Source organism: Osmerus eperlanus, chromosome 11 (genome assembly GCF_963692335.1).
Source record: "Osmerus eperlanus chromosome 11, fOsmEpe2.1, whole genome shotgun sequence".
Classification (NCBI taxonomy): Eukaryota; Metazoa; Chordata; class Actinopteri; order Osmeriformes; family Osmeridae; genus Osmerus; species Osmerus eperlanus.
In genome coordinates, this window is record NC_085028.1 from 8,757,450 (window position 1) to 8,779,296 (window position 21,847).

The 21,847-nt window shown below is 40.7% G+C and overlaps 2 protein-coding genes across 5 annotated transcripts in view; one reads left to right on the forward strand and one right to left on the reverse strand.

Moving 5' to 3' along the window:
- Positions 1-1,396: 1,396 nt before the first annotated feature.
- Positions 1,397-11,683, forward strand: galnt17 (polypeptide N-acetylgalactosaminyltransferase 17). Its single transcript, XM_062473612.1, has 12 exons — positions 1,397-2,441; positions 2,846-3,179; positions 3,498-3,681; positions 5,161-5,327; positions 6,776-6,950; positions 7,331-7,528; positions 7,705-7,822; positions 8,223-8,408; positions 9,051-9,188; positions 9,424-9,519; positions 9,768-9,929; positions 10,210-11,683. The coding sequence occupies exons 1-12, from the start codon at positions 2,439-2,441 to the stop codon at positions 10,351-10,353; spliced, it is 1,905 nt and encodes a 634-aa protein (XP_062329596.1). The 5' UTR covers positions 1,397-2,438; the 3' UTR covers positions 10,354-11,683.
- A 1,180-nt stretch (positions 11,684-12,863) lies between these two features.
- Positions 12,864-21,847, reverse strand: part of caln1 (calneuron 1) — a 31,755-nt gene continuing 22,771 nt past the window's right edge. For all 4 annotated transcript variants that reach the window (XM_062473548.1, XM_062473550.1, XM_062473549.1 and 1 more), the window contains exons 5-6: positions 18,003-18,159; positions 12,864-15,421 (exon numbers count right to left, since the gene is read on the reverse strand). In XM_062473548.1, the coding sequence (XP_062329532.1) occupies positions 15,294-15,421; positions 18,003-18,159 (285 nt within the window). In that variant the 3' untranslated portion in view covers positions 12,864-15,293. The remainder of the gene's footprint in view (positions 15,422-18,002; positions 18,160-21,847) is intronic.

The window sequence follows — 21,847 nt, forward strand, 5'->3', positions numbered from 1 at the left end:
CAATATTCAATACAGTATACTAAACCTCTAAATACACATAATACACATAATAACCTATACTAACCTTATAAACCTAACCTAAGACAAGTGAAGTACAATAGCGCAATATTGCTGATAGTGCAACCAGCAGCCGAAATAACCTATACTAACCTTATAAACCTATGCTAACCTAAGACAAGTGAAGTAGCCTACAATAGTGCAATATTGCTGATAGTGCACAGTAGCTACATACATTTTTACATTCGTTTTAACAGTGCAAATATGTTTCCTTAGAGTGAATTGGCTCTCTCGTTAGGCCTTCCTTGACACATTGCAGTAACTAGGACAGGTTGAATGAGAGGGAAGTGTAGCAGAGATTAACTAGAGAGGGTACAATTTCTGGGGAAATTGTAGGGTGTGTTCCAAGGGCCCCTGACTGACAGGGCCCCCCAAAATGGGTAAAAACTCATATAAAAATGATATTATATTTTTTAATTCGAGTTACGTAAAGCTTTGGATGGGACAGTTAGGTCCTAGAGATGTGGTGCCAACAGCTGCGCAGAGCAATTAGATTTGTTTGTCATGGGGCCCAAAATTCTGAGCTATAGTATACCATGTGTGTGCGTGTGTCACAACTATGAGTGTGCATGTTAAAAGATCTCAGAGCATAGCACCTCACAAAGGATTCCAGTGTTGTGTGTTCTCATGAGATAATTGTTTAACATGCATCGCCACCCATCCACCAGTAGCCTATTGACGCTATAAATGCAAAAAAGTTTTGGGTCTGGGAATTATCCACTCTGTGAATACTGGTAATTAATAAACAATAAGAAAAGTTTACTTTTGATTTACCAAAAGCTCAGGGATTCTCATTTTTATCCCAACAGATTCAGAATACTAATCTCTTAGATTCAAGATGTTGACTTCCTTGCATAGAAAGATAGACTCTGCTGGGACTGATACACATATCATCATGACATTAAATAATCAAGCATTTGGTAAGATATGGATGTGTATTTATTTTTTGGGGATCAGACTGCGTAGTATTTAGGGGCAGGTTTTTTAGACGTAGTATTAACTATGTTTTTAATACAAAATTCAAGCAACTTGTTGTAGCGTAAATTCATAACTTTGTCATTACAACGGGACCTATACCAATTCAGAGCTCTAATGTCTGACGCATTAAGGGGAAAAGGCCACAAGTTCTATTGCATTTTAAATGAGAAGATTTACATAAATCCGATTACTCGTTTTATACTATAGGCTATTGACAATATTGACAACAAAAGTAATGTCTAACAAGGGTTGAATGCAATGTTTTAATTAACTTTTTAGTGAACCTTTGTCTTGTTTGTTTGTGTGGTCCGTAACAGAAACTCCATTCCGTGTTTTTCCACGTGCCATTCTTCAGCGTTATCTGGCACATAAGGAGAGTTAAAAGAAATAGTGCCACACAATGAACAAGCAAACCGCGGGAATATCAGAGGTGTTATCAGCGCGTTTCTGTGATTTTGAAAGGAGTAACCTATAACAACGCGTTCTCATGATTTAATTCGCATGCCAGCCTATGCTGTACTGTGTAAGGATTGGATAGGTTGCATCTGTGTATTATTTTTTAAAACCGGCTCTGGTGCAGTCTTATGCAATGCAAACGTTAAACAATCTAACAACCATTGATCATGCGTGATACGGCACGGCAACTGCTCAGGTATGGGAAATGCGCTCGATGTGATTATTTGTTTTCTATATGATTTTCAAGATCCGCGGACATCGGCGCAGTGCTTGTGTAATAAACCCTTACTACCAGTAGGGGTGGAAAGGAACTGCATGGAACAATGCGGGTAGCTAGCTGTCACAACCTTTTTCCCAGTATGGTGCGGTAGAGACTGTTATTTTGCGCATGTGTAAGGCAGACAACGTGAAAGAAAAATACAATAATTGTTTTCAATAAATGCATAAATACAGTCCTCACAGGGTTTCCGAGGCCCACTAATTATATAGTCAAGGTGCTCTGCAGAGCCCCATTGAAATGCCCACCGGTGCCCAACCAGTGCCCAACCAGCACTGAATCAAACTCCATCAGTCTCTTGCTGTCCTTCATCCTCTTTTCAAATGGGTCCCACAGGTAGCTTATCTTTCCTTGGTTAAAAAGGAATCCCATTTGGGGGTATCCACATGGCCAATGACAAGTGCGCTAGGCGCGCTCACTAGCTCACATGTAAATGACACCAAATAGCAGACTCCCTACCGCAATCGAAAAGAAGACAGACATTACCTTCCGACTCTTTAAATATCAAAAACATTGGCTCATCAAATTATATCAGACCAATATTCGGCAGGCTATTTGTGCTGATGATCTTATAACAAGACACGAGCCGGAGACACGCATGAAAACCCATGACTAAGCTCCCCAAATTTCCCAGAAAGGGGACGCAACCTAATAACCCCTCCAATGCGAAATGGTAAGTACCTCAATATGACTTAGGCTACTCTTACAATGACTGAAGATGACTGATTTAAATGTTTTTTTAATTGTATTTGTTTGTTACTTGTGTATGGTCAATCACTGGGAATGTTTCATTAAAATACTGTACAATCCAAAATCCTCAGTCCAAAGGCCACACCAATGACTGAATATTTTAGTATAGTTTAGAAGGAATAACATGAATGAATGAAGTTCAAGACAGTTGTGTGTGAGTCTTTGGGTCTCAGTTGGATGTCTCGGCGCTTAGCAGATCCCCACAAGGTACCCAGATAGCAGAAGGAGGAGAGTAGATGATGAAATATTTTTTGGTCATTGATGGTCTGCCAGAACAAAGCCATTTAACATGAAAGTAAATAACGGTGCACATTACTCTATTTTCAGCTTATTACGCATCGAAATATATATAAATACGGGGACTCCTGCAACATCTCTTCAAGGATTGTGCTCCTTGGATCCCGGGCGCTGGCGACTTTAATGGCTTCTGTGTTCAGAAGATGGAGAGTGTTCTTGGTGCTCAACGTGATTGTGGTCGCAGGGTTCATGGCCTTTTGGGCCAGGTGCAACACAAGCAGTGTCAAAGGCACCGGTCAGGACCTGTTAGGTGAAGGGAAGAGGCAGTCACGAACCAACAGCACAGCTCAAGGCTCCATCACCCATGAGGTGCTGCTGAAGAGACTGGGGTCATTGGAGGACGTGGTCTACAGACAGCTCAATGGCATGGCTATATTTACACTTTAAAGCTTTAACACTCCTGTCAGACGCTTTCTGTCCAATCAGGGCACTGCCTTTAATAATTGAAAGCAATATATTTATGTTTAGTTTATCTGTTTTGTGAAGCTAGATGTGTGGTATCAGATGGACCATTCTATTTATTGTTTCTATTCATTGTTAGTTTCTTTGTATAGTGGAATGTCCATATGTCCATATGGCATGTGGTTGTCCGACTATTCTAGATTTATTTTCATCAATATCAAGGGATGATAAATGGCACACAAGTAATAACTTGGATGTTGTACTGGACCATGTTTCACAGGTCTGTCTAAGTCACTAGGCCTCACCGAGGGCTTTGGGGGGCGAGGGAAGGCAGGCCTACCTGCCACCCTGTCGCCAGAGGAGCAGAGCAATGCCAAAGTCTTGAGAGAAAAGTATGGCTACAACGCCTACCTGAGTGATAAAATCTCCCTGGACAGGAGCATTCCCGACTACCGCCCCAACAAGTGAGTGCTGGCTCAGAGGACTGCATGTGTTGTCATAAATGGGCCACCATTTCAACACCCCTAGCCTAGGCTTAAGTTGTCGTAACACAACAAGTGATGCCCTAAGCTGTATGTTTAGTACCGGCTAAAGCATTAGAACAAATTTGACTTTAAACTTTTACTGCAGAATTGTAGTCATACAAACACAATTTGTCTTCTAAAACCAGATAATGTGTAATAGTAATCCCTCACTGTCTTTCCTGGTTTGATAAAGTTGCAACATTCACAGCCCATCACAGCCCATCCGCTCCTATATGCCAATGTCTTCATAAACAATCATCCTTGAGCTCCCCTCAGGGAACATTAACTCACACACTTCTAAGGTATATTTCAAAACGAGGCATGACACAATGTTGGTAACACAGCATTGTCTTTCAGCTCTGAGAAAGCTGCTTTTCCTCTGGGTTATGTACAGTATCTAGATGCCCTGCATGAAGCTTTAAGCAAAAAAGTTGAGAGTTCTGAAACAGAACTTAACTAATGTGTCTCTTCTGATGGTCTTCTTAGTCCAATCTGATCTTGTACTGCCAGTTGACTGTCTGGCAACTAAGTACAGAAGAGATGAAAGGCAAGGAAACGGAAGGGAACCTGTGTGAACTGCCGGGACACAACTTCTTCACCCTTTCTTGTCATTAACTCTAACTTTAACAACAAAGGCTACAGTAAAAATAGACCTTTTATCTCTTGCTACTTTCCGCACTGTGATTGGGCAATAACTGTGAAAAAAAAGTGTGTGATTATGTTGAGCAAGAAAAGGCGCATGATTGCATTCAAATTCTATGAACATATTGCCAGCCACTCAGAGAAACACCATCTGTAGAGAAACACCATCTGTAGAGGAATAGAACAACCTGGCAACATAAAGTTAGGCACAGCTGACTTGGAATCATTTTTAATTGACGTAATGTAATGTTAGGACTTTTTATTTCATATCATAGAACTGGGCAACACTTTACATTAAGGTAACATTAACTGCCATGTAACTATAGCATTACCTATACTAAAACATTAGTCGCTATGTAATAATTACAATGCAATGAAATTGTATGACATAAGTGTTATAGGAAAATAGTATTACTAAAGTGTAAGTACAGTAAGGGGGGCAGGTGGTGTAAGGGTGTTTTGTAAAGGGGTAGTTGAAGGTTGTGTCACCAAACCAAGATCAATGTTAACATCCACTTACCCCTGGAAAACCCAACCTCCCCTATAGAAGAGTTTCATTTGTGGAATAACTTGTACCACTTAACTGTAAAGATGTCTAAATAACAGTTCGTATGTAAGTATAATATTGTTACTCGAGGTATTGCTATGTAGTTACATGCTAGTTAATGTAGCCTTAATGTAAAGTGCCCAAAACTGTTATGTCAGCCTCAAGTTTCTCCATTGTGTCCATAATTGCTATTTGACAGGCAATTGAATGTGTACACGTGTGTGACATAGGTGTAAGAGGGCAGTCTACCCAAGGGACCTCCCCACAATCTCCCTCGTTTTCATCTTCATCAATGAGGCCCTGTCAGTGATCCTGCGCTCTGTCCACTCAGCGGTCAATCACACACCAGCCCACCTGCTTAAGGAGATCATCCTTGTCGACGACAACAGTGATGATGGTGAGTAAAAACACCTCTATACACACACACACACAAATGTATACATTTTAATTCATATGTATACATTTTAATTAAGACAGTAAACTAAAACATAAGCATTCATTTTGAGGCCTCCTGTCTCACAAAGAGCACATCAATATATTGACAGACACAGCAGATATGCTGTCTTTACATCTTGCACGCATGTTGGTTTGGTACTCTCTTTTTAGCCTCATCACATTGGTTTTCTATCATAACAATATCAGCGAAAAAATGATTTGCCCATGCAGCTGTAACAGAGGGCACACCCATAGCATCGGCCACAACTGAGCTATAGTGACGTGGTGACAGTTTGACGGGTAGCCAGCTGGAGTCAATGTCTCCTTGACAAAATCCATCTTGGTGTTATTGGTGCTCTGTGTTTGTCCTGGTGACGGTGACGGATGGTGTCGGCTCTGAGACAGTTAGAGGCGGAAAACCGCAATAGGGTGTCAAGGGGGATCTCTGTGTTTTATTTATTGGGTCTGTTTTGTGTAGGGGATGAGGAGGGAACAAATCAGAAGAGGGAGAGTGAGGAGTGGGAGAGATAGAGGGATGGAGAGAGGGAGGGATGGAAAGTAAATGAGGGACAGCAAAAGGCAAAAGAGGACAGGCCATGGGTGAAGAGAGTAATAGGCATAGACGAGATGGAAGGGGAGAGAGAAAGAGGGAGAGAGAGAGAGCAAGAGAGAGAGACCTAGAGAAAAAAGGTAGAGACAGAGGAAATTAAGGAGGCGAGAATGGATGGGTAGAGAAATCGGAGGGAGGGAGGAGCAAAACAGAGACAGGGCTAGATTGTGGTAGGGTTGGGGGAGAGAGAAAAGAGAGACTGAAAAAAGAAAGAAGGATGAAGAGGTGGAACGAGGAAAAAGGTGGTGGAGACAGTTCAATTCCCCCTCTGCTCTTGGCACGGTTGGATGGCGCAGAGCCAACCATCTATCAACGAGGGGGAAAGGGAAGAGATTGCAGTGGCGGACAGGGAGCAGCATGTAAGCAAATAACACATACTCTACTGTCCACATATCTCTCGTCTGTTCCCGCAGTCACGCATTGTGCCATGGGACCAGGGGGTACATGTACGAGAGACATTGTGTCATGGGACCAAGGGTGTGTGTGTATGAAAGACAGAGGAAGAGGAGGAAGGAAAGGGAGGGTGTGTGTGTGGGAAATGAGTAAAAGGAAGGGGGATGCTAACAGTGTGTCAGAGAGGCCGATCATTTCAGTGAGTGATCAAGGGGTAGAGCTCAGTAAGCCCCACATTCCCTCTGGTGTTGTATTGAGACTGTTAGCAAGCACAGAATCTCTCTCGGGCAGTAAGAAATGTAATCTCTTCCTGTGTGTGTGCATTTGTGTTTCTATTTGCTCAAATGGGGATGTCTTTGGATTTATATGTGTGTAAATGTGTGCATGCCCATCATGTGTCATCACAGAGCAACTGAAAGGCCCACTGGAAGACTACGTGAACAAGCGTTACCCAGGCCTTGTGAAAATCGTGAGGAACCAGAGGAGGGAGGGGCTTATCCGTGCACGTATCGAGGGCTGGAAGGTTGCCAGTGGCGAGGTGGTTGGGTTTTTTGATGCTCACGTTGAGTTTACACCCACCTGGTGAGTTTACTGCTGCCTTTGAGACACAAGTTGTCTTCACGTACTATATAGATTTGTACGTTTTAATAAATAGTTTGGAGGGAGTTAATTCAGGAAATAAGGAATAAATTGTAGGTGCCTGTTTACAACTGACATGCTCATTACTGTATAAAGTAGTGTACTCTAGGTCTAAACTGCAGCATTCTATAAGAAAGGTAACACTCTTCACATGTTACAGACCAGGGTTGACTTGGCCCCACAGCAGACTCTCGAGCACTTCTCTCAATGGAATAACCCTCTGAGTCAATTCAAAAATTCAAAAAGAATATCGAAGAAGTCCAACTTCTTAGAGAGAGATCATAAAAGAAACCCCATACCATCTGTCGGTCTCTCTCTGCCAGGGTTGAGCCGGTTTTGACCAGAATCAAAGACGACCACAGGAGGATAATTCTGCCCTCCATCGATAACATCAAGCATGAAACGTTTGAGCTGGAACGCTATGAGAACTCTGGCCACGGTTATAACTGGGAGCTGTGGTGCATGTACATCTCCCCACCCAGGAAGTGGTGGGACGATGGGGACACCTCTGCTCCAATTAGGTGGGTAGACATGGAGGCAAGGCACACACACGGTTTGTTCTAGGTTATATCTTAAGGAAGGGTTTTGATTCCAGCAAACTGTCCTATTTTCAAATGTTCTTGTTAAAAATGAAAAGTTCAAAAAAGTAGAAGAGAAAGAGCTCTCAAACCCAGAACTCATTTTCTCCCACCCCTAGGACTCCTGCAATGATTGGCTGTTCCTTCGTGGCCAACCGGGAGTACTTTGGGGAGCTGGGGCTGCTGGACTCTGGCATGGACGTCTACGGAGGGGAGAATATAGAACTGGGGATCAGGGTTTGTGTGTCACCCATTTTCTCTCCCACTTCTCCCTTCTGTTCTAAATGGAGCGTGGACTTTGCAGTGTGGCACAACTGACTAATGAAACACCGTCGGGAGACCTGGGGCAGAGGGGAAGTGTGTGTGTCTGTGTATGTGTGGGGGGACTGGTCGGGGAATGAAGATAGATGCATGTATATAAAAAGGAAGGCTGAATGCTGTTGTGTGCTTGGCCAAGGATTGGAGGATAGAAGGTGTACGGTGTATTATTTATGCAACACATTGTGCATTAGGTTGATATGCGTTTGCAAGCATTTGTTATTGATAATCGAAATGCCCTTCTAAGTGTGTGGGCTTGGATGAGTCACTGTAGAGTGTAAACAGTGTATTACTGCTCTTCACCCTCGTGGATCTCAAGGTGTGGCTTTGTGGGGGCAGCATGGAGGTGCTTCCCTGCTCCAGAGTGGCTCACATTGCCAGGACCAAGAAGCCCTACGTCACCAACCTCGCCCTCCACACACGCCGCAATGCCCTACGTGTGGCCGAGGTCTGGATGGATGACTTCAAGTCCAATGTCTACATGGCCTGGAACATACCTATGGAGGTGAGTGGGGAGGTTTCCACTTGAATGGTGTGACTATCAGTTTAGGTTCTGGGTATATAAGTATTAGACAACCAGCTGATTGGAGAGAGAGTTAACATACACCTCGACAAAGAAAATGACCAGTTAAGACACACAGTGGTTGTAGCAAAGTCTCTCTGAGGCATGAAAGTCAGAGTATAGTGTTTTTAGAGAATAAGGAAAACAAAGAGAACGTACAGCCAACAGATGTTTGTTGTATGCTCAGGCAGATACTACATCATAGACCTGTGACTGTTATCAGTAAACAATATAGGTTACAATAGGATTGAATTTGAATGAATAGTAAGATAATAAGGCAATAGCTAATCAATTGATTGTTTTTAACATATTAAGCACATAGTATGAGGCTGAATGAACCATCAGAATGTCAGTACAAACCTACCCACTACTTGGTAAAATACAAATGACAAAATACTTTATACAGAGATAGCTTCGCCTGGAGTGTAAACTGAAACCAAAACAAAATAGTTGTTGGCAGTGTAGCTTAATTTCCTTAATCATGTTATAACTTTGCCTTTATGACCTGTACATTATCTTGTCAAACTACCTTACATTATGGCCCTGTTGTATGTTGAGACTCAATGCCTGTACATTTTCTTTTAGAATCATGGGATTGACATTGGAGACATCTCAGAGAGGGTAGAGTTAAGGAACAGGCTGCATTGTAAAACATTTAAGTGGTACCTGGACAATGTCTACCCAGAGATGAGGAGGTACAACAACACTCTCTACTACGGTGTGGTGAGTTGGCCATGTTATTTACCTGATTCATGAGTTGTGTCACGTTCGTAAATTGGCCAATCTACATCTCTAGGTCCCTGTAGGTGATCCACATTGGCACGATTTCAGAACAAACTAGCCAGACAGCAATTGTAATGTTTGTTCACAGTTAAGTCAGGTAACATTCTAACACTTTTTTTTCTTCTCTGTTTCTCTCTCCCTTTCCTCCTTCCCCTCCCCCCACCTGTATTTTTAGATTCGTAATGTCAATGTGACTCATCTGTGTTTGGACCAGGGAGAGAAAGAGAATCACACAGCCATTCTGCATCCCTGTCATGGACAGGGGCCTCAGGTAAGTAACTACCACAGGCACACAACGCATGCCGTAGATCTACAAATGTATCTGAAGTGAAGTTCTTTAAGAAACAAGAAAAATATAGTTTAACTTTTTGTATATTCTTTGAGATTGCAATTCTCATCTGGTATGGTGTGATGTGGGAGTTGTTTTAGGAGTTACGACATCTACTGTGAATGTCTTATCAATGAATAGTCACGTCAACAATTGCACAGCTAAGTGTGTTTGTCTCTGTTCTGTGCTAGTTGGGGCGTTACACTAAGACTGGTGAGTTCTACCTGGGTGCCTTGGGCAGCACAGGAGAGGAGACACGCTGTCTGATGGATGATAAGGTCAGCAGTTTCCCTCAACTCGTCAAATGTGAAAGCGTCTTTGACTCCAAGCAGACTACCTGGCTCTTTACTCAGGTGAGACTCCAAGGAGGTGATCAACACGATGGTTGTGGACTTGAAACACATCATAATGTATTTTGTTTTCCTTTGCAGAGATTAGCATCAAAGACATTATCTGGGATTTATTCACCATTTAGCTTTGTATAAAAAAAAGACACTTAAGACAATAAATTGAATTACCGAACAATGTTCTCCATTCATCTCTTAGTGCTGTGTTTCAAAGCTGGGTGTAAGACGTGAATATCTCTGGGGGACTACTAATGGCTTAACGATGATCTCCTGTTCTGTTATTAAGAATGAGCCAATCAGGAACAGAGCCACTGGTCGTTGTCTGGAGGTAGTGAAGGCGAAAGTCTACTTTGGGTACCTGCTGGTTCTTCAGACCTGCTCCGGCCAGAAGTGGACCATAAAGAACACAGTGAAACACAGCCACACCTGACTAACTCACCTGTCATTTGAGACCAATAAAACATTAGATAGTGAAATAACTTGCAATAAATAACATTATTGAATAATTGCAATATAATTTTTTAAATTTAATTTAATTAATTAATAATCGGCGATCTTGGGGTCACATGGGGCTTGGTGTTTGGTGTACATGATAGACATACACACCAACACCCAGGAGACCTTGTGCATGTGTTCACCCATCATCAAAGATGGGCAAACACTGATCAATACAGCCTCTCGGGCCCACTCAGAACTCCTTTAAAAAACCCTATTATAGTAAATGGTTTGGTTTGAAACCTGATGAAGTGGCTGGAGGATTGTCATTAGTTATTATTGTTACTATTTATTATTATTCATTATTATTATTTGTTACACTCTTTTTTTTCTCACTTGTTTTTTAAGGCATATCTGATACTGACTACATTGTCAGATTTTATTGCATTCTTAGTATAAAACAATTGCATTATTATGACGTTATAACATTTTCAAGTGTCATCTTCGGCTGAAAGTTGTCATCTATACACTGTCTAGCTTTTTTGATGGGATGTCCATTGACATATGATGTCACCTCCATACTGTAAGGAGACGCTGCACTGCCTACTGTACATCCCTACTGTAGGCACTGGGAGTAATGTAAATGTTACAACTAAGCTCTCAGTTGCTTTAGGTTACAAGCATTGTATGAAATTATTTAAATTCCAAAATGTGCCATTTGCCTGCTGCTACTGTGTGTAAGTGGCCAACCTCTTCAATAATGCCCTGGGTATTGAGGAAGCTAATGAAATTGAGACTTGAAATCACAAACTTAATATAATTTAATTTAAGTGGAAATGTATTTTATTAATTTATAGATGATTAATGAAATAGAATTACAGGTTGGCATAGTTTCATAAGAAGTCGACTGCATTTTTATTTGTGGTGAATTTGTATGGTTTGTACTTTTTTATTTATGTTTTAAACAAGGGTAAATAATTTGAAGCATCCTTAAAAGTATTTATGTAGCACCAGACCCAAGTTTAGTAGCATGACCTGAAATGTAACAACTTTTCAGGGTTTTAAATGTTTAGACATGTATTTTTCCTCAACTGATTTACAATGATAAAATGTTAACATACTGTTAATAATAACATAAACTAACAGCACAGCAAACTTGAAGCACTTTTTACACATTCATACGGAATTGCAGGCCATGTATGTGGATGGAAAACGCACAAATGTATGGGTCAATGCTTTTTGTATTGAATTGTATCAGATCATATATTCATATTTATCTGTTGTCATTTGGATTTTTTCAGATGGTCTTCCAATAAACTGCTGGACTAAAACTGTGTTTTAGAATTTAATTAAATTATTAACTCTTTGATGCATAAGACCAGACCAATGTGATTAAGCAAGTATTTGCAATTGTCATGTTGTTTATGCAGTCATTTTAGCTTTTGTTTAAGGGTTAAGGGAGGAGTTTTTATCAGGCTTCATTTGTAGGTTACCTGTGCAAAATATAAACTTGAATGTGAAGGGTTTTTTAAATTACAGTTTAAAAACTGTAACAGCATTACATCAGAACCGGATATGAACATTTATTTTCTGCATCCTGCCTGAATGTATATTTGTTTATTGGATTTATTAGTTACAAACAAGTAACCATCTGTCACACTCAGTGACACACTGTCACACCTTAATGCTCCCACCCCATTTTTCAAAAATAGATCCAACCTCAAAAAAACTATTCCAAATGAGAATTGTTATCCCTTCATTCTGCTTCATTATAGCTGGCTAACATCTTGGGCTGCGAAAAACTCTCTTGGATTAGGTCTGTCTGAGTAGTATTGTCACATATTCAGCAAATGTAGTTAGGTGAAGAGGAAGGCATCCATTGGCACAAGAAGTCAGCTAAGCTGACACACACAAGGCCTTTTACTAAGAAGGACTAAGATGAGCTAGCTTGAGAAGGCAAGGACTGCATGCTAACACTGAACGCTAAGCAGTCACATAAACAGGGCACTGGGTTGTGGCTTGATGGCTCAAGGCTTTCCTTGTCACCGTCTGCTGATTGTAAACTACTGTTATCATTACACTATAGAGGAGCTAGTGTGCATAGTTTATTTTAGTAGACTTTTAGTAAAATGTACTCTGTCAAACTGTTTAAAGATTTGATGATTACTTTGCTTTAGAATAAGGATTTATTTTGCTGTGGTAATTCTGAGGTGATGTTATGGCCCTATTAACATAATTCAAATCATATTGTGTAAAATTTTTAGTTTAACAACCATTAATGTTAAGTAATCAGGCAAAGGGATGAGGGTTGAATGTTAACATTGCTTGACTTGTTAATAACAGCTGTTTACAAGGAGCCTAGGAGAGAGTATATCACTTTTGAGATTTAACTAATTTCATACTACATGCCATAACAAAACAGTACAGTAGGTTACAGTATGATGGAAGAGGCACACAAGATAAAACAAAATACACAAAGTCAAAGAAAGCAAACAATCAACAATGCAGTTTACAAAAACATGTTTTATTGCATAAATGCTTTCCAATTTACCTTTGTACAGATTTGTATATTTACATACAATTTTTAAGTCTGTCATTAATATTACAACTTAAAATCTTGGCTACTTGTCTACATGTTTTAAATGTTGTGCATGCAGAGTTTACGTATGTGTGTGTGTGTGTGTATATCCATGTGTTTTGTTTACATACTAGCTATGTACAATGTTATACAGCACAACCCTGGCTGACTCAACCGTCATGCTACTTCAGTGAGGCCGCAGAGGTTTACACCCTAAATGGACTCAAATTCAATCATCTCAGTCATTTCAAGACATGCATTGAGGATAGCTACAGTGTCATTACTTAGAATTGTGTATCCAGGTTTTACAGTGCGCATTGGGAGTCCTGACAGATTTGGGAGCTTAACAAAACACTCTCACATTGCTTTTCCAGTTCCATTACAATTGTGAATGACTGCAAATTAAGTCTTCTTTTCCCTCAGACTAAAGTGGGTATCATTAGTCCTCCAGTGTACCCTACAATATTTTGAACATAATATTGCACAAGATGCTCTTATTTTAACATTATAGATCAACAAAATGTCAAGTAGGTGCTATTAAAAAATGGCACTGGATAAACATTGTTTTGAATATAACCTCTTCAAGGACAGAGGGAGCTTTCCTGCCATTGGCAAATCATAATAATTTCTAATAAATACATTTTTATTTTATTTTAAATGTTTTCACAAACAGTTCCACCAGTCCTTTTGGTAGAATGTAATAAACCTTTATACAGATAAGATAGATAATAATCTTACTATAGTTAAACATTGAATGGTTAGTCATTGTGAAAAGAATGTAGTGACATTTTACTGACATATCATAACTCCTCATACTAAGACACAATGAGTCAAATATTACAGGTGCATACATTGTGGGTCTATAAGAAAACAGACCAGATTTCACAATCTATCCCCTAGGTGGCACTCTTACACAAGCCTGAGCATTTGTTCTCCCCTGCAGTTCATCTGTATGTACGGAAAGTACAAACGGAAGCCGAAAGACACATTTATGGGCTGTTCCTGCCGAAAAAATACATGTGTTCTCATTCAATGGTGTGACAGACGAAAAGCATCCATTTTGTGTTCACCAGTGCATCTCTGCAGAGTTTTATGGCTGTGGCCAGATGGAGGGTGACACAGTCAGAGAGCAGTGTCCTGTGTATTATCGTGTGGCAGCTGCCTCTGGTTTGCAGCACTCCCTCCCTGTATCTCTGGACTTGTCTGAGCAGAGTGTACTGACAATCATGCATATACATTCATACATTATTACCCCGATAACACAGACAAACGTGTGGGTTACGTTATTTACAGACGTTGACTTGATTGCATGCAAGTACATATTACAAGTCATTCTCCAAAAATAAATAAGCAGAGGTGGTTTTCAATCATTTACCCAAGAGTCAACACAGAAATACCTTGATGGATCATGGGTCATTTAAGATCATGAAGGGTCACGGGTAAGGCTTGTTTACAAGTTTTAACACTTGTCCCAATTAAAACCAATGAGGTGAAAATCTTTATTTCCTACAGTACAATAATGTATGTGCCTTAATGGGCTCTATCATTCTCATTTGAACCCTTACTGGTTTTGGCAAGACAGTGCAAGTGCACATGACATTCAGAGAAGCATGTCTGTGTCTACATGATAAAATGATATATTTTTTATTAACACTGTTTTTCTGTCATTTATTTGAAATGATCTCTCAAATGATTCTGTTTAATATTACAGTTTCCAGTCATTTCTTCTGTATCAGAATCACTGTCCAAGTCGGCGGGAAAATATAGCTCAAAAACATAAACGCACATTACTTCCAAGCCACTACTACAGCTTGAACCCAAGAACTGACCAAGTACTGACACCATTGTCTACTCTTCCCATTCAGTGGTGTGTTCTGACTTCTCTCTGGGAACTTAAATAAGAGGCCAATTATTTCCCCCTCTCCGTCCTTCGGCTCAGGACAGACTGCATCCCTGGCTAGCTCATCAGACTCTCTGCGGGAGACAGGACTGCAGATACACTAGACTGTAGGTTTGTAAAGAGACGAGGTCTGAACTCCTGTACTTGGTGGTGTTATTGCATGTAGGCGACAGAGACAGCAGAATTATGCAAAAGTCAGCCCTTGAATGTCCCTGCCAAAGTAAAGGGGAGGAGTCTTCCGTGGACTCCTCTTGCTTGCTTCTCAGTCTCATTGGACACCTGGAGTGTCACTCACTCAAAAATTAAAACTATAAAGAACTGTTTGTCCATCAGTTTTTTTTTTTTTTACCGTAAGTGAGGCATTTATTTTCCTTTTTTAATCTAAGAAATAGGAAATGACCTCACCCACTGGCATGCACATGCAGGTATGTTTTTCCTCCGCTCACAGTGGGCGTGGCTACTCCATGCCGTTTCGTAGCATCTGGTTGGCTGCGATGAGCATGACGCTGATGATGAAGGCCATGGCAAAGGCGCAAATCAGACTCTTCCTCACGCAAGTCTGACGGTTCTTCTTTGAAGAATGGACTGAAAGAGGAAAAGAACAAAAAGAGAAAGATGAAATTGTTTCTCCCTCTATCTGATAAAAAATTTGCTCTGTTGCAGCCTTGAGTGGTTGTTGTCTGTGTTGCTAGAGAGAAATTAATGGCTTCTGATCGTGAATGATAGTTGAATGCTGATTTGAAATGGAAAGATACAAGCTCTCTGTTGTTGGGCAGTGAGTGGCTGAGTAAAACTCAAAGAGTTTTTTCCCAGCAACTGTGGCTCCACTCGGGTCCAGTAAGGACAGGGGGTCAGGGGCAGTAATCAAGTGGGGGGGCATCTGAATGTACTCCATAGGGTATATTGAGAATACAGTACAAATTGAAAGCTGTGCCTGTTTGCATGATGACAAACACACAAATACGCACACAGACACTATAAAATAAAATAATATAAAACCTCTAACATTCATCTCTCACCCCCCCCCCCCTCCTCCTCCTACATTCCCACACAAAGACTCTGACACACATACAGGCAAGCAGACATGCACACAGAGAGCTTGCCAGCCAGCTTCTCGCCATAATATAATTTTCTGGTTTAGTTAACCTCTGGCGTAAAGCAGTAAGTCAGCAAGTCTCATACCCTTCTGGCAATGGAAACAGTGGTGGGCTATAGAGATGTGGTAATTATGGGAACAGGTTGAATAACCTGCAGGTACAGAGGCATAGTACTGCTGACTCCTCTCAAGTCTCACTCACTCTATCTATTTTTATCTTTCAATTCAGTCAGCACTGGTATCATCATTTTCTGAATACAGAACATTTCCTCTCTTTTTTCCTTCGTTTTTCCAAAAAAGAAAAAGTCGAAAGTAGGACAGGAATAAGCCTTTTTCAAACTTTTTTTTGAAGATGAACAAAATGAACACTTCCATATCTGTAAAGCAACTGTAAAAGAAAAAGTGGACCTTGAGCTTTGGTTACTGACTTCCGGTTCAGTACACAGCCAATAACAGTATACACAGCCGCTGTCAGATTCAGTGTTACAGAATTCCTGCCCTGCTATTGGGAGTCGGAGCATGGCGTCAGCGTCTGTGACATCTGTTCTGCCTCTGTTGCTGAGGTGGAGTGTAAAAAGAGGAGGCACAGGGCACGGCTCTATGCCCAGAGGGTCACCGCCTGCCTAGCAGGGTTACACCACAAAACACCGCTGGCATGCCCGTTACACATGTATTCCATGTATTCAGACACACAGTGAGAAACACAAGCGCATGAAGAAGAGGTAGGGCAAACCACACACAAACGCACACATTCTCACATGCACACAGACACACGAGCACACACATGCACACATACACACACGTGCACACACACACATATGGGTGCACACATACACACATAACCCTATCGGCCAATATACAGCTTAGAGCCAGGTACTATGTGGCACCCGATATCTCAAGCATACATTTTATATTCATCGCTCAAAGCTACAGGTGATAAACGTGCATTTCTGGAAGAGGCCACATCTGCTGCAGAAGGCTTAAATCACACTCAAACTGGCAGCTAGCTGCCAAATGTTAAGTAGTGGCATCTTCAAAGTAGGTACATTAATCTTCTGTTCTGTAAAAAGTGACATGTGCAAGTTAATTGCAACAGTACAGTTTGTACTCACAACAACACACCAAGTATTGTATCGTACAGATTAGTATTGTATATTTCAGGTGAATCAAGTATTAGCATCTACAGCCAACCTTTGTCACAAGGCAACATCATTTCTAACTTTGTTTTTCACAGTGCATTTGTCAGGACGACAAATCGACAAACACTCCAACATGATCTACCACGTTGGTTTGAGTTAGTAAGTACAGCAACACGATGGATGGTGTTTCATTATGGATGGGGTTTATTTCCACACAAACGGACACACTCTTTGTTGCACATGCCTTTCACAGACCTTGGAGATGATAGGAAGAGAAGCCCCCAAGCCACAAGCCAACTCACAGTCATAAAAAGGTAGTTGAAACCTTCTTCCACACAGAGGACACGTCCTAATCTCTCAGTCCATCCTTCTTATTTTTATATCCCAATAAAATCCATGCCCAACCCTGGAGTCACCACTCCTATTGTTGTAAATCTCATTGTGACAGGCCATTTTGGCTCAGTGTCAAGACAGCTAGAGCAAGTTTCACAAGGCAGGTCTGCTACTGCAGATGCTTGAAATAAATTACATCTATATTTATTTACCCAAACTTGTTACACTTTTAAAATGAAATATTTTCATTTTGCTCATGAGCTAAAAAAAGGCTACCAAAAGAAACTCCTCAAACACATCACAAATGATTCAAGGGTTTAACAACTAATATCGAATAAAAGTAGCCTGTACAAGCAAATGATCTAAAACGAATCAAAACAAAAACTAATTATATGACACCCTCAGCTACCACGATATTCATAAATCTTTGTGGACATTTGATCATTTGGAGTCAGGCTTTTACATATTTCATCTGTGCATCTTAGGTGACCAGACAACATGGTCATAATCCCCAGGCAACACACATCAAGGCAGCAGGTGCACTAGTTGAAAGTAATGGAAGTCTAAAGTCGGTCAGCGTCTGCCCTATTCCACTCACCTCCCTCAAACTCCGTCTGACATCTCCCTGAGTTCTCGTTCAGGCTCTCTTCCTCATTGATGATGATGTTCTCAATATCTTTCATCGTCAAGTGGTCCCGAAAGGCATGGAACAGGATGTGCTTCAGTTCCTCTAGAGTGATGCGCTGCATGTCGAACTGAAGAAAGAGAATGGGAGAGTCGGAGGATGGGGGGATGGGGAGGGGGACAAATCGGCCGGCAGACAACAAACTTTTGAATCTTCCAAAATGGAATTATAGTACACGCAGACAAAAATAATCTTCACATTTTGGTATGGGGAAAGATTTCTCTGAAGAAATGTCTTCTTGGTTGCTTGTACATACATAGCACACACATTTTACTTTAAGTGTACTGGTTTATACAAAACATTCATTTTGGACGGTTTGCTCCATAAACAATAACAGAAACAACAACAGTAACACAAATATCAATACAAATCCTCAGTTCTCAATGAGTTTTTCTGGTTGTTATTCAACTCTTAATTTTCAGTGCTTTGCTACCTTGAGCATTCACACTAATGAAAGTAGCACAAGTGGACAGAGTTATGGCCTGAAAGTAACAGGTTTTACTTCAGGTGTTGATGAATGTCTGGAGCTATTTCATTATCATACAAAGCAATCCAATACCATAGCACAACACATGCCAGGGCCTCAGGCCAAAGCAAAGAAGATTTGAAAATGTCAAAAACTTCAATAAATCCTTAGAACTTTCTTCAGAGGCTATGCTTACTATATTGAAGCAACCAACATTTTACAGTAAAATGAAATCAATCTGATTTCTGTGGGCGTCGCAGGACGGTAATATACACGACCAATCATTAAGGTCGGAGCGGCACTAATGATTGGACGGAGGGTTGGGATATTATGGATTGAATCCATTCAAACTCCAGCTAAGATAGCGCTGTTTGCTAAATGTACCTACCCTGCCTTTAACATTTACTCAAAGGCTATTTAATGTCTTGGTCTGTCTGATGTCTAATGTCTAACTAATAGCAACACCACATTGGCCTTCACATGAGAAGCATATTCATGTTACAGTAAATGTAGTCTTTTAAAAGTTATTTTACCCCTAGAGAGGCTTACTGCTTAACTTAGCATACACACATTGAATATTAAGCAATCGTGGAATTGCAGGGTAAGTTGTATCAATTGCTTTAAGACATGACTTGTCTTAGAGAGGACAGCTTGTTTGTGATTTCTTGAGTGTTGCTTTTATTGCTTCCAGTACAGGGCAATCAAACAACAGAAATCAGCCCTCTTGAATGGGTTCAACATAATTATAGTAGACCTAACATACACAGAGACTCACAAAGACTAACTACAAAGCTTATACAAAATATGATATTATATTTGTATCTATTCCCCTCCATGTAAATGAAATGTAATGTTATTGTGATTTGTTCACAGTCTGGTGTCACTCTGCTGCCTTTTGTTTGTTAAGCTGTTAATTAAAGAAAAGGGTTTGCACTGGGTTGTGTTGGGTGGGAAAGAAAGATAAATGACAGTACAAGACAATTGAGCAATAAATCCCTTTGACCTTTTATGAACTGTAAATTCAGTACCAAAGCAAGGTATAGTACTGTTTGACAGCTCTAATTCCATTTTCCAGCAACCGAATCTAATGAATCTAATGAATGTGATACATGCAACTAAGATAGGTGAAAATTTGTGGTGACATGTTTTTGAGTTGACAAAAGTATACTTAGCTGAATAGCTCTAAGTCATTAAGTTGAGATGGACCTGAGAGTCCATACTGTGTGCAGCAAGGTAGGACATTTTTACACAGCCTTTGAGTACACCTGTTCCTGTGTAGTTTGTTACTACATGGAAAAGTCTTGTTCATGTGTTTTATTGTTTACATGTTTCTATTGTTGTTGTTAATATGTTTACATTGTTGGTGTGTTAATATTGTATATAGTAAACATTATTTAGTTTTATCAAAATCTTTCGCCGGTCTCTCTGCTGCTGCAAATTTCCCCACCTTGGGATTAATAAAGTTTTACTTGGCTCATCTTAGTTTGGAATATAAAAAATAATTGCCAAATCAAACCCGTGTTTATGACCAACAGTCTGAAACAGTTATGCAAAAATGAGAGCTATTTGTTTCTTTTCATCTATTATCCTTTCTTTGGGCTATTCATCAGCATCTGCTACCCAAACAGAGAACAACACACGCTTTGTTTTCTCTCTTTCTCAGGGCTCTCAGGGGTCATGTAAACACACAGGGGTGTCCCTTCATGTCACTTCCCTGTTCTCTTCAGAGCCATGTCATCACCAGGGGACATTAAGATAGTGTCTCTGTCATTTGTGAGCGAATGAGGAATGTACCAGAGGATAAATTCATTCATCTCTCCCCTGGCAGAAAGATTTATTTTATTTTATTTTCTCCGCTTACTGCCTCCGTCATCTTATCGGCACAGTTAGTGACATTCATGGGTGAGTGAGTATAGGAATAACACAAAGGGGGCTGGACCCAGTTCACACAGATTGGCCCTGTGGGAATGTTCCCTGTGAACATTCTAACACGCCATGCTCTGCGTGCTGTGTGGGGAACAACCTGGATAGACAGTGAAGATCTTAGACCCTTACAGATCCAGATCAAAGAAGATGAAAGCACCCCTGGAAGGAACTACTTGTCTTCATCATGATTTTGATATGATATGCTGACATACTGAAACCCTCCAAGACCTCTACTGTGAACCCTGATCATCTTGCTGTACCCCATCTCCTCCCCTATCATTGAACAGCAAATCCCTTAAGAGCGGAGTGTGGTGTGTGACGCAATTGCAGGCAGTCAAGATTTCCAAGTGTTGACAGACTTTCAGATTCCTGGCCTGAGCACTCACAGACAATCATTTGAAGATGAGAAAGTTTGCTTCCTTCCAGATGTTGCGCAAAAAACTTTTAAACAAGTCTGAATTTAAATATCTATGCTCTTGTCACTCTATTTATATTTAGCAGACGCTCTTATCCAGAGCGACTTACAGTAAGTACAGGGACATTCCCCCCGAGGCAAGTAGGGTGAAGTGCCTTTCCCAAGGACACAACGTCATCTGGCACGGCCGGGAATCGAACTAGCAACCTTCTGATTACAAGCCTGCTTCCCTAACCGCTCAGCCACCTGACTTTGATACACTGAGAGTCCTAGTCAATCCATATCAGTAAAAGCAGCTAAGATTGCTGTCCTGCTGATAACCCATCAGCCTCCTGTCAGCCTCAAACAACAGAATGACATATAATCATAATAGGACCTCTATGCTATGTCTATGTGAATATGTGTGTACCAATTGCCATGGTCTAGCCAGGTTTGTAGTGGACTGTGGGGCTGCCTGAGTATCTGTTGGTACTTTACTCAGGTGACAGCTGCGACACCCAGCTGGGAGACTTTGACAAAACAAACCATTACTGTGTGGGTAACTGAGGAACTTGCACTCTCGGTCAATAAAGGTGTTGCATAAGCTTAGTCTGTAGTCAATAGGGCACCTGTCAGCAACATGAATATATCATCAAGAGTTGAACAAAAATTATTACGCCACTATGAACTTGTTGATGCATCATTGATTCAATATTCGCTAAATAAACTACAGTAAGCAACAGGTTCTCACAAGCGTATAAAAAGTCAATTTTTTCAGTCATTAGAAAGGCATCAAGCAGCATCTTTGAGAACAAAAACACTTAATTTCAAAAGCCCATTAAAGCAGAGAAGTCAGGATTACAGTTGCACCATTACAATGGCTTCTAATCAACACTGGAACACTTTCATGTTGTTAGTGTTGGTGAAGCGGAAGAAAAGTACCATGCTATGAGAGGAGCCTGAGACGGATCC